Here is a 26,864-nt window from a genome sequence, read left to right as displayed (position 1 = left end):
ACCTATAACTAACTCAATACTTTTCGAGATATTTGCCAGTGCAAATATTTAATATTCAACAAATACAGTGGAACCCGCTTATTAGAATACCGGTTAAAGGAATATCCCGGTTTAAAGAATAGAAATCTGAGATCCCAAAACGTTTTTACTAAGCACATATGATCGGTTATTAGAATATCCCTGCTATAGAAATACTTTTGCTTGGCACGAAGGCTATTCCAATAAGCGAGTTCGACTGTATAACGTTTTCAGGCGGTTTTTCGCAAATAACTCAAAAATTAGGTATTTTATCGAAAAAAAGTATTAAGAAACAAAAAAAAATGGTGTATTTTTAATGTTTACAGACCAAGTAGAAACAAAGTTGTAGCTAATAAAAAGTAAATACGTTTTTTTTTTTCGTCAAATATCAAATCGCACATTTTGACGGGAAACAACCAAAAAAAAAGTGAGACACTCTTCGAAAAAAATCCATTAAGACTGTTTTAAATTATGGCTTAAAAAATATTTATTTTTGTTTTTTTATAAAAGTTTCTAGCATCAAAGCTAAACCAGTGACGGTCAAAATAAAGTTGGCCCCTTTTGTCGGTAAAAAAAAACCTGAAAATCTACCCCAATTTAGCACCCTAAATGAAATTAATCGTTACCGCTTTACCCTTTACGTTATAGGTATATTTATTGTTTATATGATCTGTAAGTTTGACCCGTTCAAAGTGCTTATTTTTGAAAATATTATATTGTTTAGTATTTAAAAAAATAAATTTAAAATTTTGGAAATGCACTTTTTTCAAAATCATTTAAAAAGTATTAGTGATACGAAAAATCTCAAATAGTAAAAAAAATGTAGTTTTTGCTTTTATAAAATAATATCTCAGTTTTATTTTGTCTTTCGATAAGGCAAAATTTATTTAAGATAATATGGCTGTTCAAAGTTTGCATACACTCGTGATTAGTGACTCGTTCAAGTTCTTTCAACTACAACCCTTTCAAAAATAAGCACTTTGAACCGGTGAAATTTACAGATCATATATAAAAAATATATTAGTAAGGTAAATTGATTGTAAAGCGGTAACGATTAATCTAATTTGGGGTGCTAAATGGGGGTTGGCTTTCACGATTTTTTTTGCCAACTCCAATTTGAGCATAACTCGCTTCAGTTTTCATGCTAGAAACTTTTATAAAACATACAAATAAAGCTTTTTTTAAAACACTTTAAAAAAGTTGTGATTGGTTTTCCCCGAACAGTGCTTGATTTTTTGGTTATTTCTCTTTGAAATTATTCAATTTGAAATTTGACTAATAGGAACGTATTTTACATGGGCTACAACTTTGCGTTTAATGGTGCTATAAACTCCGGTAATACACAATTTTTTCGTTTTCTTATATGCTACATCTTTGTTAAGAATATTATCTTCGATAAAATACTTTCTTTTTGAGGTATTTGCGAGAAACCGTCTGAAAACTTGTTTTTTTTTTGGTTGAAAAATAAACATTTTCACTCGAAAAGTATCAAGTTAATTTAAAAATTGTTTTGAGGAAAAGCTGCTTAGAATTAGTCAGTTTATCCATTTCCGGACTTGTTTTAAAGATTTGTTATTTCACCCCCCAAGTAAAATCAACTTTAACACGAAAATATTCATAGCAATTCTCTCATATTTTTAATTTTCGTAAAAATCGCATTCTCTGTATTTTTGGCCCATTTTAACGCCGTTTTCCTTTTATATTTTTCTCAATGTGGAAACATAGTAGCTAAATCCCAAAAGCTTATATTTCTCCGGCAGCTGATACAAAGCCGTCTTTGATGTTTGGTTTTGATGAAACGATTCAAAAGAAAGCATGCAACAGATGCACTTGTAAGCTGAGTATTTAGTTAAAACGTTCTGTTAATACTGGTCTATGCTAGCTTTTTGTTTACGCAGTTATTTTTTTTTTTGTTCATTATGATAAAGTTCTTTCTCCGTTGTTAATGTTTGTAAGGGAGATAGAGCTTTGAAGCTTTTTCCTCGTAGTTTCAATTAGTTTTATCAAAATTTTATTAGGTATTGATGCTATATTGATAACAATATCTTACGTAAAAGATGAATATTAAAATTTTAAATTAATAGTACTGTGTTGACGGTGCATTCCAGTGTATTTTAGCGACGCGATGTCTCAGAGATGTTTTATGCAAACATAATTTTAATATATTGTTATATTTCTATTTGATATGAAAATTAAAATTTGATAACTATAGACAAATTCAATTTAATATAAAATATTTTCAATTTTCTCAACCACGGGCATATAAATTTAGAACAACCTGTATACAACAAATTGTTATATTTAATTTTAAGAAGTGATTAAATAAGACTCAAGTGAAATCGATAATAGGTAATTATCGTTGTTCGCGGAAGGATCGATCATTAGCCGATGCTAAATAAGACTAAGTGGAAATAGAGAATAGGTCATTAAAATTTGTATATAGTAGAAAGTAATGTTAGAATGGGAATTAACTATTTTCTTTGAAATCCATTAAGCATATTTAGAAAGTTTAAAAATTGGTTTTGAGGAATACTGCGAATGAGAGTTGGTGGTGGAATTTTGATTTGTGAATCTGGAAGGGATATTTAGAAAGTAGGGGAATGAATGACAAATAGAGAGCAGAATGTTTTGAGCTGTCGAGAAGTGAAGTCGAGTGGTAGACGGTAGTGTACGGAGAGTGAGAAAGCCGGTGTAGTTCCGTGAGTGTGGAGTATCTATCGTGGAACGAGAGGTAGGCCAGGTTGAGAGTAAAAGAACCTCCTTGGGCCAAGAGTTCCCGGTAGCTGATTGCAGTTTCGGAAAAGGTAGAACACAGCATCACGACAGAAGCAGGAAACGAGAGCTATACGAGCTAGTTTCAGAGGAGAACATTACTGGAAGCCAGGACGAGGTTTTGATTGCAGCCAAGGATAGCAGGAAACGGGTCTTGTGTGAAGACATTCTCAGTGCACCAGAAAAAGGTCAGTCTCATTTGTTTGGACATGAATGTATGGGTTTTTCGTAGTAAATACCACATTTAAAATTGAAGAAACATAATCAATAATATCAGAAAAGCTTCATCAAACTTAAATAGAATTGTTGCTAATAAATCATAATAGTTAAATGTTAATAAAAACTTTCAATTGGAAATCAAAAGGAAATAAGATTCCCATGTGTAAATGTTATGTTTAAGAATAATAAGATATAGCCAATATTAAGCAGTGATTGCCATTTAAATAAAATAAACAATATTTTGATTACAATTGTAACCCATATGTGTTATTATTTTACTCTTTTCTTTCCTATCCCGATTAGGAACCATTAAGAAATACTTAGAAGCCACGTATGTAAGTAATTAATTTTATAAATAGCCCTGAGATTAAAAACATATTGATATGTGATCTGGTAAATTAATTAGATTATTAGTAATGCATTGATTAAATTAAATGACATATAAAATTATCATCTCATATCAATAATCAAGATCACAACAACTGTCGTCCAACGTGGAGGGCATTGTAAAGTATTTCTAGTGGCAAATTTGAAGGATAGAAAGAGTAAAGCCGGTATTTGAAAATTTATATGCCTGTGGTAAAAAGTGAGATACTTACATTTGATAACATAAAATTTTAGATCTCTTTAGGTACAAATTTTACATAACTGATTTAATATTTTATTTTTACGATATTTACATTTGATATATTTATTGACAATTTATAATATTTGGGTGAGAAAAAGTCGTCTTGGTAACATACTAGTAAAATTTTATATTTGGCGGGGACAGTACTTCTTGAAAACAAATGTCTGTGACAAGAAGCCAAAGCAAAGACAACAAAAAACAAAAAGAACATTCAGACCAAGAAGATATTTTAGACACGACAATCATGGCATCAGAACAGCAAGAATTATCAGGAATAGATAAAATATTACAAATGATGCAACTCCAGTCACAAAGAATAGAACAGAAAATGGATGAAACACAACAAAAATTGGATCAGAAAATGGATGAAACACAGAAAAAAATGGATGAAAATCAACAGGAAACAAAACAAGCCATAGAAGAAAACAACAGAAATATAGAGAGTATTAAGAAGGAAATGGTTAAAAAAATAGAAGAGATTGCAGAAAAGAGCGAGAAACAGGAGTTAGAGATTAAAGAAATCAAAATCAAAATAAAGGAGGTAACGAATTGCCAGAAAAAGGAAATAGAAAATTTGGAAAATAAGTTGGAAAATGCTATTCAAGTAGACAGAGAAGAAGTGGAAAAAAGAATCACAGAAATAGAAAAACAAGTCACCGAAAACAGGACGCAACAGAATGTCGGAGAAAGAAGAGAAATGGTTATACATAGCACAGATGACGTGAAGATAAGGTTTGGCGGGGATGTAAGAAGATTACACCCAGTGCCGTTCATAAATAGCCTGAAAAAGAAAATACAGCACATCGGAAATTTCGAAACAGCAAAAGAAACTATCAGAAACCATCTCAAATATGAAGCAAGCCTATGGTTCGATAGCAAAGAAGAAGAATTCGGCAATTGGCAACAATTTGAACAAAAATTTTTGAATTATTTCTGGGGAAAGGTCCAACAATTGGAAATTAACAAGGAATTGCAAAATGGGAAATACAATGATAGGATGGGTGTATCAGAAAGGACATATGCTTTGCAAATTTACAATAATGCAAAACATTTACAATATAATTACTCATCGGAACAATTAGTCGAACTGATTGCAAGACATTTCGAGGAAACGCTGGAAGACCATATCACATTGCAAAACTACAAAGACATAGATAGTTTATGCCAATTCCTACAAATAAGAGAATCACGTCTAAGAGAAAGAAAATCAAGAAAGTCGCGAGACGATTACAGGCCCCGAGAAACACAAGATTACAGAGATAGAAATCAAAATAGGAGGGACTATACAAGACGAGATTTTAATCCCAGAAGGGAAAACGAAAATAGAGACAACGGAAGAGGAAATTATGAACAAAGAAATAGGCAATGGAATGAGGACAGAAATCGAGAATACCAGAATAGAAACACCACACGCTCAAATCAAGAAAACAGAAATAATGGTAGACAAAATGAACAGGGATATCGAGAAATCCGAAACAGATCCGACAGACCAAGAGAAAATAGAAGAGAAGTAAATAATACCCAGACAGAAGAATATGACGGAGAGAGAAATTATGACGAAAATATAAACAACAATGAGCAACCGGCGTCTTTTCACGACGGCGCTCACTAAAAACAAAAAAACAAACAGGAATCTTTTGTCACCCCAAGGAGTTTATTAAATTGGCAGGAAACAACGAAAAGAAAAATGGAATTAATTTAAAATTTGTGGATGGATTTATCAACGAGACACCAATTAAAATTATGATAGATACTGGATCGGAAATAACATTGGTCAACAGAAAACTAATAGAAGAAGTTAACTTAACAAATTTAATTTACAAAATACCTAGGGTAAATTTAGTGGGCGCAAACAAACGGACATTGGCAACTATAAATGAAGGCATACGAGTAATGGTACGACTGGGTAAGAATATGTATGCACTACAATGTGTAATAATGCCAAATATGTCACATGACATGATAGTAGGAGTTGACGAATTGGCAGAAAAACATGTAGTGATAGATTTTAAAAATAATACGATGAAACTAACAGAAGAAAAAGAAAAGGAACAGAACAAGGAACAGGAGAAACAAAATACGGACGAATCAGGTAAAGAACAAACAGTGGAAATGAATTTGGCAACGAAGCAAGGACAAAGAAGAAAAGGGAGAAAAAGTCAGAAAAGGATAAAAGAAAATGAAACCTGTGGCTCCTCAAAAGAAGAGTTGAGCCCAGAAGAAGAAAATTTGAGAGTATCAGAAACAAAGGAAACCTGGGATTCCTCAAAAGAAGAGACGAGCTCAGGAGAAGAAGAAATAAAGCTAAAAAATGAAAGTGAAAAGAATATGATTGAAACAGTGGTATTTGAAGAGGAGGTATATGCAAACGAGGATGCGGAATGCACGGTAAACATGTGTGAAGAATCTGAAAAAAAAGACAGAAAATTGATATGTGGAGAAGGGAAAGAAAAAGAATTGCGGTTGATGTTAAGAAACTACGAAAATTTGATCAATGAGGAAAACAGAGTGGCTAAAAAGTACGAACATTCATTTGAGGTGAAAAACTTGGGAAATTTTCGATCAAAGACTTACCCGATTCCATACAAGTATCGACAAGAGGTGAAAGAAGAAATAAATAAAATGTTGGAAGATCAAATCATCGAAAGATGTGATTCACCGTATGTTAACCCGATTGTGATAGTAAAGAAAAGCAATGGAGAATTGAGATTATGTTTAGATGCCAGGAATATCAACCAGCACACTGTATCACAATATGAATCACCTCTAAACATCGAGGCCATTTTTGGAAGAATCACCGGGTCACACATATTTTCGAAAATTGACTTAAAACACAGTTTTTGGTTGATACCGTTAGCTGAAAAGTGTAGAAACTACACCGCTTTTTCTATTGATGGTATTGTCTACCGGTTTAAGGTAGTGCCATTTGGATTGCAGAGTGCTTGTGCTGCACTCGTCCGAGCTCTACATACCATTTTGAATCGCCATGAAGATTTCATAGTTCATTATATCGATGATTTATTAATTTTTTCACAAGATACTCAGAGTCATCTGGAACACATAGAAATAATTCTGAAAGAATTGGACACAGCGGGATTGAAATTAAACATTGAAAAATGTCAATTTTTTCAAAAAGAAGTCATTTATTTGGGTTTTCAATTGGACACCAAAACAGTAAGATTAGCCGAAGACAGAGTCAAGCTCATAGATGAATACCCAAGACCAACGAATTTGAAAACATTGAGAGGTTTTCTTGGCACGATAAATTATTTTAAAAAGCTGATTCCCGATTTGAGCCAAAAGGAAATCCCTCTGATAAAATTGCTTAAAAAAGGAATAAAATGGAATTGGAAAGAAGAACAGGAAGAAGCTTTCGAAACATTAAAACGAGAATTCGCAAAAGGAACGAAAATATACCACCCCATTTACAATTTACCTTTTATACTCCGAACTGATGCGTCCATACAAAAATTTGCAGGAGTTCTGTCTCAAATACAAAACGACCAAGAAGTGCCGATATGTTTTATATCTCGAGTGACTAAAACACATGAGAGAAAATATAGTGTTACAGAATTGGAGTTTGCCAGTGTACTATATTGCGTAAACAAATTGAGGTTTTACTTATTGGGAGCAAAATTCACAATCGAAACAGACCATGCAGCTTTAGTACATATCATGAAGAATAGATTAGTAAATAATAGAATACATAGAGGCATTCTATTATTACAGGAGTATGATTTTGAGTTCCGATATATAAAAGGGAAAGACAACATAATAGCCGACGCTCTAACACGGGATGAGGACACCGGAAAAAAGGAAACAATTACTCTACAGGTGGGACTAAATAGATTAATACAAGAAGAAGGGATATATTCGTTAAATGAGATAAGGACAAACCAGGAAGACCTAGAGGAAAGAGAAAAAAGAAGAGCGGAAGTAGAAAATAACATATATTTTAAGAGAATAGACGGAAAGGAACTATATTTAGTGACACAGACATTGGCCGAAAAGATAATAAAGAAATTACATGAGGACAATGGGCATATCGGTAGCAGAAAAGTTTGGCTCGTTTTTAGGGAAAATTACATAAGCCGACAGGATTACCGCATTGCAAAGGAAATGACCCAGAAGTGAGATGTATGTCAAAAATATAAGAGTCGGAATTTCAAAAACGAAAATGTTGCCAAAAATATTGAAGCCCGAAACAAACTAGACATTGTAGCAATAGATATGTTAAGCGATCTAATTATGACCACTAAAAGGAACAAACATATTCTGGTAATGGTGGATGTGTTTTCAAAATACGTAAAATTATATAGTTGCCGCACCACAAAGGGGGAAGAAATATTAAGAAAAATAGACAATTTTATAGCCATAGTAGGAACACCAAAAAAGATTCTACTGGACAATGCAACGTATTTCCGAAATGATCGTTTCAAGGGACAACTTCGAGAACGAGGAATAGAGACAAATTTTGTCAGCATCAGGCATCCACAGAGTAATCCTTCGGAACGATTCATACAGGAAGTGACGAAATTTCTTCGCATTGCAACAGATGGTCAACATCGCCACTGGGACAGGAAAATGGTGGAAATAGAAAGGTATCTAAATACAATTCCGAGCACAGTAACAAAAGAGACCCCAGAATACATCATGAAGGGTGTACTGCCGATAAGGCCATGGGAAGACCAAGAGCCAAAAGAATATCAACAGGTGATTGAAACCGTACAGAGAAGATTACGGCGAAGCAACGAAAAATATATCCAAAGACAGGAACAAAATAGAAAAAGAAGACCAGTGACTTTCCAAAAGGGTGAAAAAGTACTCGTGAGGGCATTACGAGTATCAAATCTTCCTGGGGGCATTTGCGCAAAGTTGATGCCTGTTTTCGAAGGCCCGTATATCGTGAATAATGAAAATGGGATAAATAGTTATGAGTTGAGGCACAGGAACTCGGAAAAGATCCGAGGAATTTATAATATTCACGATGTATACAAATATCACGAATAAAAGACAGAATTACATGAAGTAGATAGTAAGTTAGGATATAAGACGTAGATTAAAGTAAGGAAATATACAGGGAGTTGGTTTTGCCTCGAGAAAATTTATTTAAAAATGCAGATAAATTTTATCGAAAACAAGGCGGGGATTTGTTATATTTCTATTTGATATGAAAATTAAAATTTGATAACTATAGACAAATTCAATTTAATATAAAATATTTTCAATTTTCTCAACCACGGGCATATAAATTTAGAACAACCTGTATACAACAAATTGTTATATTTAATTTTAAGAAGTGATTAAATAAGACTCAAGTGAAATCGATAATAGGTAATTATCGTTGTTCGCGGAAGGATCGATCATTAGCCGATGCTAAATAAGACTAAGTGGAAATAGAGAATAGGTCATTAAAATTTGTATATAGTAGAAAGTAATGTTAGAATGAGAATTAACTATTTTCTTTGAAATCCATTAAGCATATTTAGAAAGTTTAAAAATTGGTTTTGAGGAATACTGCGAATGAGAGTTGGTGGTGGAATTTTGATTTGTGAATCTGGAAGGGATATTTAGAAAGTAGGGGAATGAATGACAAATAGAGAGCAGAATGTTTTGAGCTGTCGAGAAGTGAAGTCGAGTGGTAGACGGTAGTGTACGGAGAGTGAGAAAGCCGGTGTAGTTCCGTGAGTGTGGAGTATCTATCGTGGAACGAGAGGTAGGCCAGGTTGAGAGTAAAAGAACCTCCTTGGGCCAAGAGTTCCCGGTAGCTGATTGCAGTTTCGAAAAAGGTAGAACACAGCATCACGACAGAAGCAGGAAACGAGAGCTATACGAGCTAGTTTCAGAGGAGAACATTACTGGAAGCCAGGACGAGGTTTTGATTGCAGCCAAGGATAGCAGGAAACGGGTCTTGTGTGAAGACATTCTCAGTGCACCAGAAAAAGGTCAGTCTCATTTGTTTGGACATGAATGTATGGGTTTTTCGTAGTAAATACCACATTTAAAATTGAAGAAACATAATCAATAATATCAGAAAAGCTTCATCAAACTTAAATAGAATTGTTGCTAATAAATCATAATAGTTAAATGTTAATAAAAACTTTCAATTGGAAATCAAAAGGAAATAAGATTCCCATGTGTAAATGTTATGTTTAAGAATAATAAGATATAGCCAATATTAAGCAGTGATTGCCATTTAAATAAAATAAACAATATTTTGATTACAATTGTAACCCATATGTGTTATTATTTTACTCTTTTCTTTCCTATCCCGATTAGGAACCATTAAGAAATACTTAGAAGCCACGTATGTAAGTAATTAATTTTATAAATAGCCCTGAGATTAAAAACATATTGATATGTGATCTGGTAAATTAATTAGATTATTAGTAATGCATTGATTAAATTAAATGACATATAAAATTATCATCTCATATCAATAATCAAGATCACAACAATATGTATGTTGTCATTAGAACATTCCTAATGTAAACCCCCATTGAAGATGAGCTAGTTATAAAACAACTAGAGGTAATGGCGTTTATTAATAGTTTATACAAAAAGAAGGAAACTTTCATACATACAGGGTGTCCCAGACTAATTTAGCCAGGCTATATCTCTTAAACGAATAGAGATTTTTGAATGGGGCAAAAACTGATCTATTCCATTTGTAATGTACTTTAATATGGCGTAGAAAAAATCATCCCCTAAATATTCATCCCTTAGTTACAACCCTTAACTTTAATTTTTTTAATAGCACCCTGTACATTTTCTTATAGTTTTGGATGTGGTCTTCTATCGTATATTCAACAGATTTTTTAAACATAAAATCGGTTGGTTAATAATCAAGAAAATATCGGTTTATTTTTTATTTTTTTATGTGTCCCAGATTAATTTATCCAGGCTATATCTCTTAAACGAAAAAAGGTTTTCGAATGGGATAAAAACGAATATATTCTATTTGCAATACACTTTAATATGGCGTAGAAAAAATCATCCCCTAAATATTCATCCCTTAGTTACAACCCCTAACTTTAATTTTTTTAAAAGCACCCTGTATATTTTTTATAGTTTTGGATGTATAAATAATCAAGAAAATATCAGTTTATTTTTTATTTTTGTTAATTATGGTATAGTTATTAAAAATTAAAGTAAGGGGTTGTAACTAAGGGATGAATATTTAGGGGATGATTTTTTCTACGCCATATTAAAGTGTATTATAAATGGAATATATGAGTTTTTGTCCCATTCGAAAATCTCTATTCATTTGAGATATAGCCTGGATAAATGAGTCTGGGAGACATAACAAAAATAAAAAATAAACTGATATCTTCTTGACTAATTACAAACCGATTTTATTTTTAAAAAATCTGTTGAATAGACCATAGAAGACCACATCCAAAACTATAAAAAAATATACAGGGTGCTATTGAAAAAAATGAAGTTAAGGGTTGTAACTAAGGGATGAATATTTAGGGGTTACTTTTTTCCACGCCATATTAAAGTATATTGCCAATGGAATACATCAGTTTTTGTCCCATTCGAAAATCTTTATTCGTTTAAGAGATATAGCCTGACTAAATTAGTCTGGGACATCCTGTATACTAAGGATTTCCAGAGTTTTCACTACATTCCATCACTCAACCGTTCTCTCCAGTTCTTTCTGTTTTGCCAGTCTCTTTCCTGTAGATTTATTATTTCCATTGCTTCGTTCACTTCATCTCTGAAAGGTCTTCGGGATATACCTCTCTTGCTTCTTCCTGTTGAACTCCACTCTGTTATTTTATTTATAAAACAATTCTAGTCTGCTCTTCTGACATGTTTGTACCAGGTTAATATCCTCCGTTCGATGTAGTCTATTATATCTGAGTTCAGTCCCATTCTTTTCTTAATATCCGATATTTTTTATTTTATTTCTTCTTGTTACTTTGCAGCTTCTCCTTAGGAATACCATCTCTGTTGCCCTTACTTTGTTTTTGGTTTTCTTATCTATTGTCCAATTTTTACACTTATAAGTGAGGATAATATTTGTCATGGATATTTCTTGTCGTGTACTCTTCTTTTTATTTTTATGCTGATGTTCTTATCCCACAGTACCGGGTTCAATTTTCGTATGCAATCTCTTGTTTGTCCTAGTCAATTATTTATATCTTCTTTCGTTGCTCCTTTGTTTGACATTATTAGACTAAGAGCCGTTATAGGTGAAATTTCTTAATCATTTTAGGCACGATGGGACCCTATAACTTAAATAGTAGAACCTAAAAGAAAACGTTTGAACACTGTGCCGTCACTTTTCAGTGGCACATGCGTCGACAGTGGCGCATCAAACTTTCCACTTATGGACGGGATAAATAAATTAAAAGTTAACAGAACTTACTAACAGAATTCAATTTTTTTTATTTTTTTAAGTTCTATGTAATTAACACATAGGATTCAGCGTAATTTTAACCCACCACCTCTTCCCCCTGCCCCCACCATCAAAAACTTCATTTTTCGTTTTTATTTTTTTTTGGTGGGATGCAATCAATTTTAAAATTTCAAAAAATTCACACGCATAGCTGAGGCTTTTATAAAACATGCCTATTTTTTACAGACCCATAAGTGGAGTGTACATAACCTCAAAAAATTAAAAGAAACTTTTTTTTCAAAAAAGCGTATAACCTTTTTTTGAGGAATAGCTGCAGGTCTAATTTTTTCTTAATCTTACGTGTTTTATCAAACACTATATTTTTTATTTTCTTCAGATTTTTCCGTAAGGCTCTCCACCTTCAAAAATCCGAAAAACTGTTTTTTGGGGGGTTTTGGGGAATTTTCCCTATTTGATAGACTTCATAATATATCAAATCAATTTTGTTTTTATAGGTTATATGTAACTTGAACTAACTGAGTTCTTTAGAATATTTAAAAATCAGAAAAACACGTTCAAACCCCCCAAAACCCCCTTAAAAAACAGTTTTTTGGATTTTTGAAGGTGACCAGCGTTACAGAAAAATCTGAAAAAAATTAGAACTATAGTGTTTGATAAAATACACAAGACTAAGAAAAAATTAGATCTGCAGCTATCCTCAAAAAAAAAGTTATATACTTTTTTCAAAAAAAAAAAAAATTTTAAATTTTTTTGATTTTTAAATTTTTTTGAGGTTATGTACACTCAACCTACAGGTCTATAAAAAATAGACGTGTTTTATAAAAGCCTTAACTATGTTTGTGAATTTTTTGAAATTTTAAAATTGATTGCATCCCACCAAAAAAAATAAAATCGAAAAATAAAGTTTTTGATGGTGGGGGCAGGGAGAAGGGGGTGGTGGGTTAAAATTACGATGAATCTTATGTCTTCATCACATAGAACTTAAAAAAATGTAAAAAATTAAATTCTGGTAATGAGGGAGGGTATTTTTTAATTTATGTATCCCGGCCATAAGTGGAAAGTTTGATGCGCCACTGTAGACGCATGTGCCACTGAAAAGTGACGGCACAGTGCTCAGATGTTTTCTTTTAGGTTCTACTATTTAAGTTATAGGGTCCCATCGTGCCTAAAATGATTAAGATATTTCACCTATAGCGGCTCTTAGTCTATATGAAACCTAAATACTTGTACTTATCTGTTTATTTCCATCTCATTATTTGTATATTCCTGTTCCAGTTTTCTATCATAAAACTGAGGTCATCTTCGTATTGTGCGATCACTATTTGGTCATCAGCAAAACTGAGGGTATATAGATATTCGTTTATTACTGCTATACCCATTTCTTCGCACTTTCTTTTCCACGGTTTCAGGGTTTTTTCCAGGAATATTCTGAACAGGGTAGGTGATGTGGCGTGGCCCTGTAGTAGTCCTTTTGTCTCCCTAAATGAAATACATATTATATTGCTTGTTTTTATAGCTAATTTATTTTTATTGTAGAGTGGTATCGAGTCATATGCTTTCTTAAGGTCTACAAAAAGCAGATGGCGGATCTATTTTTGGCCATTCTCTGTCTATTAATCGTTCGGTCGCGTAAATGTGTTCGACATTTAAGCATGCTTTCCCCGCTGTTAAACCTGCCTGTTCTTCTCGTATTTTCTCCTTAATATTTCTAATTTTTCCTTTATGGTCTTTCCATACCGCCTACCTATAGACGATATAATACTCATTCCTAGATAGTTTTCGCTATAGTTTTCGAAGGAATCTTTCATTTAAAACAATTTGGTAAGAGCATCTTCTGACTTAAGTATTATGAAAAATACTAGTAAGGGAAAATATCTGAACTCTTGAGGTGGACTGAATCTTGACCCCGCTTCCCGCTCCTTCCATATTTCACATAAAGTAATGTAAAACTGAACATGAGAATAATTTAAAACAATCATGTCTAAGAAACCTTAAACTGATATTTAATATAACTTAATCACATAAAAAAAATAAGAAACGCCAATTTGTTAAATATCGAACGATAAAATTGCTAATGATTGCGAATAATAAAAACTAAAATAACAGTTAAATAAACAGAAACAGTCCGGGTAACGGATAAATGAGTGCCCTAAATTCTCAAGTTTGTGTGATAAGAAATGTTATAAATTATGTATAACTATACTAAATAATCTATACTCCAATATGACTCTACCCACTCCTCCCAAAGTACCAAAATCCGATACCAGGAGCAGGACAATATGTACCTTAAGGTATGATGTATCAAAATTCTTACTATTCTATATTACCAGTACAATATTCACAACCTAATACTTATGTGTAACCGCCAATAATACTCAACAAGCGTTAAAATGAACAACAATTCAGTACAAGAAGAGATAAAGAAATGATAATATTCCGAAAAATAAAATTGCAAAACAAACAACTGTTAAACATCACAAGCTTAACCTTTAACTACGGGCTACGGTGTACACAGTACACCATGCGAGTTAAGTTGGTTTCCATTTCTTAAAACTATTTTCTACGTTTACGGCGCTCGACGTAACCTATCAGTATAGTATCAACCATTGTGTGTTACAGTCGATACGTGATTTTTGATCGAATAGTTGAGTTGTGATAAAAAATATCAAAGTGAGTTCCCGAACGGTGCCTTCAGTACATCACGCACATAGTTATGTAAGTAAATTTAACGAATGTTAAATTTTAAATTACCTGCAAACGAGTTATTTTCTGTGTAGTAAATGTTACATTGTACTTTTTATACAAAAATGTGAAATGGAAACTTAGGAGAAATATTTTTTATAGGGATCGAGTGCGTGTTAGAAACCCTAAAAGTCTCACACAAGATGAGCTTAGAGCTATGGCTGAAGCATTGTTCGAAGAAGAACCTGAGGAAGAAGTTAGGGGAGAAGAGGACGCTAGTTCGTCAGAAGAGGAGGAAGAAATTACGGAAGACAACGTTTATAACACTGAGTCGGAGATAGAACTAAATGATAAAGAGTCTTCGGATTCAGATAACGAGAGCGATGGTGAGAGTTTAGAAAGCGATGAAGATGAGTATTTTATAGTGAAAGATAAACAAACAAAGTGGTATAAAAATTCAGTGGTGAGCAAGTTTAGCAAAAATTCCAGCAAAAATATTGTAAAAATACTTCCTGGGCCAAAGCTGAGTGCTAGAGATATTACCAATGAGAGAATTGCTTTCGAAAAAATTTTAAGTGACGACATTTTTGAAAATATAGTTGAGTGTACAAACTTAAAAATTGCAAATATGCGAATAAAGTATAACCGGCCGAGACGGGCTAAAGGCACAACAAAAACAGAAATTATGTCATTTATCGGACTACTACTTCTTGCAGGAACTAAAAAGCAAAACCATACACATTTTCTTGAATTGTGGACTAAAGACGGAACCGGCTCAGAAATATTTAGAGCGTGCATGAGTGCTGATCAATTTTTATTTTGGCTTGCTGCTCTAAGATTTGATGACAAAAATAGTAGAGGGATAAGCAAGGAAACTGATAAGCTTGCTGCTATTCGAGTTACACTGGATCGTTTTGTGGACAACTGCAACAATAACTACTGTTTAGGGGAAGAAGTAACAATTGACGAAATGTTAATACCTTTCAGAGGTAGATGCAGTTTTATTCAATATATCCCGTCCAAGCCTGCAAAGTATGGGTTAAAAGTATTTGTATTGTGTGATGCCCAGACATTTTATGTTACAAATTTAGAGGTGTATTGTGGTAATCAGCCACAAGGACCTTACAACTAATCAAATAAACCTGCTGATATTGTACATCGTTTACTTCAAGACTGGAAAGGGAAAAACCGGAACTTTACATGTGATAATTGGTACACAAGTTACTCATTGGCCAATGATCGTTTGAAAGATAAAGTAACAATGGTTGGCACACTAAAGAAAAATAAACGGGAGCTGCCGTTGGAGTTCCTACCACATAAAGAAAGAGAAGTTGGATCGTCCCTTTTCGGATTTCAAAAAGAGGTAACTATAGTGTCATATGTCCCTGCAAAAAATAAAGCTGTGCCTTTGATATCAACCATGCATAATGATTCTGCAGTAGATCCGGAGAAAAAAAAAGCAAATATAATTTTAGATTATAATTCTCACAAAGGAGGTGTCGACAGAGTAGATAAAATGTGCGGTACATACTCGGTATCAAGGAGAACGCAAAGGTGGCCGATGGATATATTTTTTCAGCTCCTAAACATCGCAAGAATTAACAGCCAAATCCTGTATAATGCTGCAAATATAAACAATCCTCAAAAATATGGAAGGATATTTTTAAAGGAATTATCTTTATCTTTGTTGAGACGACACCTTTCAGAACGAGCTGAAATACAGAGTTTGCCCTTAGATTTAAAACTATTCCTGAAGAAATATAAAGCTACTGTAGTGGAACAAGAAGAAGAAGAACAACCAGCAAAAATACGAGGAAGGTGCTATTGCTGCGGAAGGCGTAAAAATAGAGTGACAACCATTTCGTGTCAGACATGCAGGAGAATGGTTTGCAAAGAACATTCCACCATTATTTGTCCTGAGTGTATTAACTCAAATAACCAGGAAGAAGACGAAAGTGAATAAAGACTCGTATGTTTTTATTTTGCTACCTAGTTAAAAATTTAAAAATTTTCGCATATTTCTTTAGGTTGGTGTTTCAATAAGTAATAAATTACTGTTTTCGTTTTTTCTCACTGGTTTACCATTTTGAATTATTTTTTAGTTTTATTTTTTATTATATAATAACTAATTATTGATTAAACACAAGTTGTACAATTTAATATAGTTCTAATTATTAAAGAAATTTTGTTTTTGTAGCTATTTGTAACTGGTGTATAGAGTACACCGCACCCGTATTTGAGATTCATAGTTGGGCGCCCGTAGTTAAAGGTTAATCAACCAATCACTACCAGTATTAGATTCCAAAAAGCTGTTCTTCACAAGAGCGGTATAGGGACTTTATACTGTATAACGCCTTTTTGGCAACTATATACGCTTCGTTCCAAAGATTATCTTCCAGTTATAAGCAGAAATTTGGCCGCATGCACGTTTTTTCCGTTTTAGTTTCTTTTTTTGAGCGCTTGCATCTTTCAATAGCCTATAAAATCCTATGCCTTTGTGCCATTCGCCTGAGAGACATTCGGCTGTCTTACTTTGAATCTTGGCATTCCACCAATAAGGAACTATATAAGCTTGGGCTTCTGGGGGCTTGGTATGCTAAGTTAGAAAAATCGTACATAATTAAGTCAATATTGACTGACTATCTTAAATTAAACTTTTACCAATGTTTTCTTCTTTGCTTTGATACAGTAATGATAGAGTGGATGCCCGATACGAACGTGTTTCAACATCATCCGTCCACAGTGTTAAATTTGAGACATTTTTTAAACACTATAATACATTCACTTTTACATATCACGTACGACTCTATTTTGAAATAAAAAAAAGAATGTGTGTGTACTTTGTATGCACGTAAGAAGTTATACTTCTATTATATGATTTCTTAAAAATATACTTTAAACAGTTTGTTTTAATTACTTTAAAACACGAAACTAATTTTGTGCTTAACGCTTTCAAAAAAATAATAAAAAGTATAGGATTGCACTGGATTCGAACTCAAGACCTCTCGATCTCTGGCCGAATGCTATACTAAATGCGCTACGACGACTGTGTCTATATCGGTTCCACGTACCTACTGGCTATTCACGGTAACAAACAGACACGGTGAAAGTATAATAAATATACAATAAAATGTTTTAATAATACTCATCTTACTCATGAGGAAGACAAATCCAAAGACACAAAAATTATAATAAATGTATTTACTAAAAACACTAATATATTATTTTCACACCTTTTCTTTCATTGATATATTTATACATAATTAGAAAGATATAGCAACTAAACGCCATACTGTCTGTGTGCGCATGCGCGCAGTATTATGAAATTTTACTCTCAATCGCGCCTAGAGAAATATAACTTCAAAAATACCACGTCTTGATAAAACAAATTTATTGGAAAACATGCCTTCAGCTTTTAATGAACAATGTATTATTTTTTTAGCGTTTCAATGTGCAGATGACCGTTTTTTTATGTTCAACAACTCGTGCTACCTCATTGTCAGCTATCCAGAAGTTACTTGGAATACCTCCCAGCAGATATGTCAAGGAATGAAAGCTAGTTTGGCGTCAGTTTTAAGTCCAGAAGAAGAACGTTTTATTTCTTCCAGTATTCGAAGAGCACCTGAGTATCGTACAAGTGCAATTTATTGGTAGGTTGGGTATTTTAATGGATTTGGCTTAATTATCATCTCCTTCTATATGATATGAAGAGTACAGAGGAAAAACAAGGAATGTCTTCTTCTTCTTAAGGTGCCGAGACCGCTTGTCGATCGTTGGCTCTCATGTTGCGCAGCATATTAACAATCATTGTCTTATTTACAGCCGCACGAAATAGTTCAGTGCTAGTTTTCCCAAACCATTGGCGTAGGTTTTTAAGCCAAGAAGTTGTACGGCGGCCCACACTTCTTTTTCCCATTATTTTACCTTTCATGACAAGGTGAAGTATGTCATATTTTTCTGGGTGACGCATTATATGACCAAAGTATTCCAATTTGCGCCTTTTAACCGTGTTCACTACTTCGCAACTTTTATTCAAACGTTGCAAAACCCTTTCGTTTGTGACTCTTTCTACCCAACTGATCTTCAGAATACGGCGGTAGACCCACATTTCAAATGCTTCTAGGTTTTTTAAAAGCGATTCTGTCAGTGTCCATGCTTCAACCCCGTAAAGTAGTACTGGGAATATATAACATCGGACCATTCTTATGCAAAGTTCCAAATTTAGATCATGACTGCACAGGATTTTCTTAAATTTCATAAAACTTGTTCTTGCTTTGGCAATTCTACTTTTTATTTCTGTACTAGGGTTCCAGCTTTCATCAATAATCAACTTTTTCATAAATTTTGGCTTTTCTCGCCTTGTGGTAGCGAAAACTGAGTACTATCGACTAGACTATCGATTCAGAACAATAACCAGAAAGATCAGTATATATAAATTTTTTAAGAATTTGTATCCAGGTGAAGGACCAGTATTGTCCGCACGCCACTGGACAAAAATAAGGAATGTTAGCAGTTTTTTCGTGCACTATTAAATTAATAACTTGATATAGATTAATATCATATTAAGATTATAGACCAACAATTGCTAGAATTCTGCTAAGAATCTGCAAGTAGTTTTTAGGTATCATATGAATTAAACCTTTATTGGTGTTTATCTCAATATGTACAAAATGTGACATTCCTTGTTTTTCCCCTGTACTGTTCAATATGTCTCATAACTATGCATATCAATACTCGAAACTTAATTAATTCATGAGATATGTATGTCAAGTACTGGTACATGAAACAATCAAATTTACACAGACGAATAAAACAAAAGCATATAATCAAATACGAAAAATTCAAATTTTATCAAAACTAAATTAGGTAATTAGCCACTCTTAGTATCTAATTCCCTACCATAGCGTAACTAGTATAAATAAAACTTTTTTTATTTCGCTTTTTATTTTTAATTTGTCTTCTTGCATATTAAAACATGTGTGTGTGTGTGTGTGTGTGTGTGTGTGTGTGTGTGTGTGTGTGTGTGTGTGTGTGTGTGTGTGTGTGTGTGTGTGTGTGTGTGTGTGTGTGTGTGTGTGTGTGTGTGTGTGTGTGTGTGTGTGTGTGTGTGTGTGTGTGTGTGTGTGTGTGTGTGTGTGTGTGTGTGTGTGTGTGTGTGTGTGTGTGTGTGTGTGTGTGTGTGTGTGTGTGTGTGTGTGTGTGTGTGTGTGTGTGTGTGTGTGTGTGTGTGTGTGTGTGTGTGTGTGTGTGTGTGTGTGTGTGTGTGTGTGTGTGTGTGTGTGTGTGTGTGTGTGTGTGTGTGTGTGTGTGTGTGTGTGTGTGTGTGTGTGTGTGTGTGTGTGTGTGTGTGTGTGTGTGTGTGTGTGTGTGTGTGTGTGTGTGTGTGTGTGTGTGTGTGTGTGTGTGTGTGTGTGTGTGTGTGTGTGTGTGTGTGTGTGTGTGTGTGTGTGTGTGTGTGTGTGTGTGTGTGTGTGTGTGTGTGTGTGTGTGTGTGTGTGTGTGTGTGTGTGTGTGTGTGTGTGTGTGTGTGTGTGTGTGTGTGTGTGTGTGTGTGTGTGTGTGTGTGTGTGTGTGTGTGTGTGTGTGTGTGTGTGTGTGTGTGTGTGTGTGTGTGTGTGTGTGTGTGTGTGTGTGTGTGTGTGTGTGTGTGTGTGTGTGTGTGTGTGTGTGTGTGTGTGTGTGTGTGTGTGTGTGTGTGTGTGTGTGTGTGTGTGTGTGTGTGTGTGTGTGTGTGTGTGTGTGTGTGTGTGTGTGTGTGTGTGTGTGTGTGTGTGTGTGTGTGTGTGTGTGTGTGTGTGTGTGTGTGTGTGTGTGTGTGTGTGTGTGTGTGTGTGTGTGTGTGTGTGTGTGTGTGTGTGTGTGTGTGTGTGTGTGTGTGTGTGTGTGTGTGTGTGTGTGTGTGTGTGTGTGTGTGTGTGTGTGTGTGTGTGTGTGTGTGTGTGTGTGTGTGTGTGTGTGTGTGTGTGTGTGTGTGTGTGTGTGTGTGTGTGTGTGTGTGTGTGTGTGTGTGTGTGTGTGTGTGTGTGTGTGTGTGTGTGTGTGTGTGTGTGTGTGTGTGTGTGTGTGTGTGTGTGTGTGTGTGTGTGTGTGTGTGTGTGTGTGTGTGTGTGTGTGTGTGTGTGTGTGTGTGTGTGTGTGTGTGTGTGTGTGTGTGTGTGTGTGTGTGTTTGGCATCAGACAAAGTCTATTTGCCACAGACTATAAGTAATGTAAGAATGATCAAATGTCTACTTTCGTCCTAATCACAAAATGAACTAATATGTCATAGACTCTTTTATCAAATGAAGCAAGGAGTAATATTTACTGGAAGAGGAAATTTTATATTAATTAATTCCGTTATTAGTTCCAATGTTTCAAGTGTATATTTAGTGCAGTCGAAAAATATATGGTTTAAGTCACCTATCGACATATTATTGCAAGAACATAAAGGCGAATCTATTACATATTAAAACATAGTATTTAATTCCCAACAACTCTTCATACCAACAATTTTTGATAGTTTGAAATATAAAGGTACTTGTACTTATACTTAAGGCACTTATAGTTACTCTTTGACAAAATTCATATTTTTGACATCTCGTATAAAATTGAATTTGATATCCGATAGTTGAGTTTTAGAATTTAGACTGTGCCGACCATTTTATGTAGAATAATTTTTTTTTCGTAAATTTGATAATAAAAAGTTTTCCATAATATGGTTCCTAGTTACGCAGACATACTGTATCAGTGCTCAAAATTTTTGAATATTTTAATTATAATGCCATATTCGGATTCAGCATAATCAGAAACAAAGTAGAAACATATTTAGACAAGGCGAAAACGGCGGGTTCGAAGGGAAAAATATTCCCATGAGATTTTTTTGCATAATCACATTCGTGAGACATCCCAGAATAAGGTTCAAGAAGTCGCCCATGTGAAAAGTGGGCCAATTTTTTTTAACAATTTTTTTTAATCAAATTGAAAGAATCAATATTTTTGGCCTGAACAATTTTTTCTAATTCAATTTCAATCTAAAAAAACTTATTCCGGACCAAAAATATAGATTTTTGCAATTTGATTAAAAAAAATTGTTAAAAAAAATTGGCCCACTTTTCTCGTGGGCGACTTCTTGAACCTTATTCTGGGATGTCTCACGAATGTGATTATGCAAAAATATCTCATGGGAATATTTTTCCCAACGAACCCGCCGTTTCCGCCTTGTCTAATTGTTTTATCAAAGTAAAATGATGAATTTAACGATATTTTTAAAATTATTTATACAAAAACAATTATTGTTAATTAAACAATTAATAAACAATTATCGGCTAAATCTGTAAGTAGAACTTTTTACCCTAACATACATATAAACTAACAAAAAATGTTTTAGAAACATATAAGCTTGTTTGAGTTTTTCCGAAACAATGCATCTTTTCGTTCTCTATTGACTCTCCTATAACTGTATTTGGCATCTTTGTTTGTGGCATTGTGATTTTTCAGATCCTATGACTGTATCTTTTTGTGTTTTATTTCTTCTGCAAGACTTCTGTTGCCTCTGACGATAAGTTCAATTATACTACTGCATATACATATTACGTTTATATAGGATTACATTTTTAAATAATGTTGACGTTTTGAATTCCACTTTGGAAATTGTTTTCAAAAAAGATTACTTGAAAAAATGTGTTTGTTTCAAAAAAATTATGCGGAAAATGTGTTGCTATAACAAATTATTACTGGGTTAAATTTTTTCAAAATTGACAACGAGCACAGAATATAAAGGAAAATGGATGGATCTATAATCATATCTACCAACAATAGCGTATTCATCGAAAGTCAAAGAGGTATCATCTAAAACTTTACATAATGCTTATAAAACTTATCAATATTTTTCATTGATGAATTCAACCGTTACTTGGAGGAAATTCATTTTATGTATATTTTACCGGCAAAACCCTATTTCAGAACAAACTAGTTTGGCCTAAGCCAAACTAGTTTGTCCTGAACGCGTTAGGATATACTAGTTTGGCCTAGATCAAACTAGTTTGTTCTAAACGCGATAGGATAAACTAGTTTGGCATAGGACAAACTAGTTTATTCTGATATTAATACGGACACTGCAGGATCAACTAGTAACACTTTAACAATTTTTAGTTAAAGATAATGACCCATCGTTAAAATTAATGGACAATTATTGGTTTTACAAACCATCATATTATAAAAAATAATCAGTGTTCTTTATAAAAGCAATAATAATTATGGCTCAATTATAAACATTATTTATTTTTCTATGGAGTGTTCTGGTGACTCCTAGAATTGCGGATTATCATTGCGTTCTTGATATTGCATTTGTTTGTGGACTAGTCTTTGTTATAGCTCCATTTAACAAAACCTTGTCCTGATACAACTGAACCTCTCGTAGCTGCAACCCTTAGCGATATGTCAGTGCCTTAGTTTATATCTACTGCTTCTAAATAAGTTTGATGGCAAATGCCGAATTCTGATCTAAAAACAATTAAAAACCTTTTAGAGACATATACTCAAAAACAATACCTCAAAAAGTTAGATAAATTATCTCTAAAAATATCGGTTGCAGCTAAGAGAGATTCAGTTGGATCGGACAAGGTTTTGCCAAATGCAGCTGTAACAAGAACTGTCGCCCAAAAAGATGCAAGTGCAATGTAATTAGTGCAAGATGTAATTATATTCCGCAATTCTGTGTCACCAAAACACTCCATCGAAAAATAAATAATAATTTTTATAATTAACTTATAATAATTAGTGCTTTTATAAAAAACAGTTACGGAGTATTTTATGCAGTTTATCTATTTATTTTGGCTTTGTAGGTATACTATAATGTTTATACTAGGCAGTACTATTAGTGGGTCCTGCAGTATCCGAATTAATATCAGGATAAACTAATTTGGCCTAGGCCAAACTAGCTTATCCTACCGCGTTCAGGACAAACTAGATTGGCGTAGGCCAAAGTAGTTTATCCTGAAATCGGGTTTGGCCGGTAAGTTATCTAATAAATCCAAAAAATGGAAGTTATATTATGCATGTTATATAGATTGACAGAAATTCCCATGTCAAAAAATAACTTCGAGGTAGAATTGAAGAGGATTAAGCAAATAGCAGTAAATAATGAGTACAACGAACAAAAATTAACAAAATTCTAAACCAGAAGCTACGTAAGAAAGCCCTCCAATTAGTTTTCCCACTACCCCAGATAAACCCCTGTACCTTCGACTATGTCACATAGTCAAGTTATCACCTTCAAGTTATTAACAAAAACAGCAACACAGAAAACAGAAAGGAATAACACCAGCTTTCAGAATTGACAAGCTAAGAAAATTAAGAACAGAAAAATAAGACAAAAAAAAAGCAATTACACAGTGGTGTTTAAAAAATGATATGTATTTACCGTTCAAAAACTTACATCGGTCAAACCGTGACAAAAGGATAGCAGAGCACAAAACGGCTTTCAACAATAGAAAAACAGATTCTACGTACGCACTTCACTTTCTAAATCATAATCATTCAATGAACAGTCTTCAGAGACAAATTCTTTATATTCAAAATAAAGGCGTTAAGCTATCTTTATTAGAATCTATGGAAATTATTAAACTAAAAAATACAGAATTCTGAATGACCACCTTGGGACAAACAGCTCCCCACTCCTCAACCTATTCAGTTAGAGACTTTATAATGCAGACTGCAGACACATAGAGAAAATAAATCACTTAAGAAAGGCACTCTGCCGAAACAGGTGTAGTGATATTAAGTTTATATAGACCAGGGCGCATTTATAAAAATATTAGTACATTTGGACGTTGAGAGGTGACTCAAATTTTTTTGCAGAAATTACTTGAAAATAACTCAAATAATAATATTTGAGTTATACTCCCTCTCAAAAAGGTCCGGAACATTGTTTAAATAATCAGAATGTCAAAAAATGAAGGAAAAATTCGATTTTTTTTCTTCGTTTTTTGATTATAACTTTAACAGTATTCATTTCCGAGAAAAATTATACTGACATAAAAGTTGCATAATTAAATTTCCTACAATATAGAATTGGTCAAAAATTTAAAAAAATAGTCATACTTGTTGCAAAATAGAAATAATTGCGAAAAAACATACAAAAACAATTATTCGCATTTTACGTTTTTCAACCATTTATGCTACACTTAGGACCTTCATAGTCTAAGAGCTGGGAGCGGATTTTGTGCGTGATAAGTAATATGAAAAAACTATACGGGGATACGTTGAATTAGTTGTGTACATGACTTTCACCAACGGCCGGAAACCAGAGTTGGGGCTGAGGGTAGTTATAAGGGGTCAAAATCGCGGAATTTATTATTTTTTTTATGACGCGCATGATCGAGATAGTGCACCAAAATTTGGGAATAAGTAGGTCATGACGTACCTAAGTAAAATCTCTAGGGGCTCAACGCTGCGTGGCCGACAAAGGGATGGGGGTAGGGGTGAATATAAAAAATATAAGGGGCTATTTGCGACGTTCGTGATTGAGATAGTGCACCAAAATTTGGGTATAAGTAGACCATGACATAAATAATTAAAATTCCCACAGCCGGAAACCAGAGTGGGGAAGGAAGGTAGTTATAAGGGGTCAAAATTCCGTTTTTTATTATTTTTTTTGTGACGCTCATGATCGAGATAGCTCGCCAAAATTTGGGAATAAGTAGGTCATGACGTAACTAAGTAAAACCTCCAGGAGTGGAACGCTGCGTGGTCAACAAAGGGGTGGGGCAGGGGTGAATATAAAAAAATGTAAGGGGTTTTTTGCGACGTTCGTGATCGAGATAGTGCACCAAAATTTGGAAATAAGTAGACCATGACATAACTAAGTAAAATCTCCAGAGACGGAAACCAGAGTGGCCGACGAGGGTAGTTATAAGGGGTAAATGTCACGGTTTTTATTATTTTTTTTGTGGCGCTCATGATGGAGATAGTGCACCAAAATTTGGGAGTAAGTATGTTATCACGTAACTAAGTAAAATCTTCAGGGGCGGAACGCTGTTTGGGGTACAAAGGGGTGGTAGGCAGGGGTGAATATAAAAATATATGGGGGTTTTTTGCCGTTCGTGATCGAGATAGTGCACCAAAATTTGGGAATAAGTAGATCATGACATTACTAAGTAAAATCTCCAGGGGCGGAACGTTGCGTGGGGGACAAATATTGTGCCGGGTTACAAAAAAAATAATACACACTGTGACTTTGACCCCTTAAAACTACCCTCATCCCCAACTCTGGTTTCCGGCTCTGGGGATTTTACTTAGCTAAGTCATGGTCTACTTATTCCCAAATTTTGGTGCACTATCTCAATCTAGCACGTCGCAAAAAACCCCTTATATTTTTTATATTCACACCTACCCCCTCCCCTTAATCGGCCACGCACCGTTCCACCCCTGGAGGTTGTACTTAGTTACCTCATGACCTACTTATTCCCAAATTTTGGTGCACTATCTCGATAATGAGCGTCACAAAAAAAATAATAAAAACGGCAATTTTCACCCCTTATAACTACCCTCATGCCCAACTCTAATTTCCGGCTCTGATTATTTTACTTAGTTATGTCTTGGTCTACCTATTCCCAAATTTTGGTGCACTCTGTCAATCACGAACATCGCAAAAAAACACCTTATATTTTTTGTATTCACCCCTGCCCCACCCCTTTGTCGGCCACGCGGAGTGCCACCCCTGGAGATTTTACTTAGTTACGTCATGACCTACTTATTCCCAAATTTTGGTGCACTCTCTCGATCATGAGCGTCACAAAAAAAAATAATAAAAACGACGAATTTGACCCCTTGTAACTACCCTCATCCCCAACTCTGGTTTCCGGCTCTGGGGATTTTACTTAGTAATGTCATTATCTACTTATTCCCAAATTTTGGTCTACTATCTCAATCAAGAACGTCGCAGAAAACCCTTTATTTAGAGATTTTACTTAGTTACGTCATGACCTACTTATTCCCAAATTTTGGTGCACTATTTCGATCATAAGCGTCATAAAAAAAATAATAAAATCCGCGACTTTGACCCCTTATAACTACCCTCGGCCCAACTCTGGTTTCCGGCCGTTGGTGAAAGTGATGTACACAACTAATTCAACATATCCCCGTATAGTTTTTCCATATTACTTATCACGCACAAAATCCGCTTCTATCTCTCCGACT

General features: G+C 34.1%; 1 protein-coding gene across 1 annotated transcript in view; it reads left to right on the top strand.

Annotated features, from left to right (window-relative positions):
* LOC114331463 (uncharacterized) overlaps window positions 1–26,864 on the top strand; it is a 195,105-nt gene that overhangs the window by 10,162 nt on the left and 158,079 nt on the right. The window contains exon 3 of the mRNA XM_050661799.1: window positions 18,130–18,337. Within this exon, the coding sequence (XP_050517756.1) occupies window positions 18,130–18,337 (208 nt within the window). The remainder of the gene's footprint in view (window positions 1–18,129; window positions 18,338–26,864) is intronic.

This window comes from Diabrotica virgifera, chromosome 1, assembly GCF_917563875.1.
Source record: "Diabrotica virgifera virgifera chromosome 1, PGI_DIABVI_V3a".
Classification (NCBI taxonomy): Eukaryota; Metazoa; Arthropoda; class Insecta; order Coleoptera; family Chrysomelidae; genus Diabrotica; species Diabrotica virgifera.
Note: the sequence above shows the minus strand (reverse complement) of the source record. Positions and strands in the feature narration are given on the sequence as shown.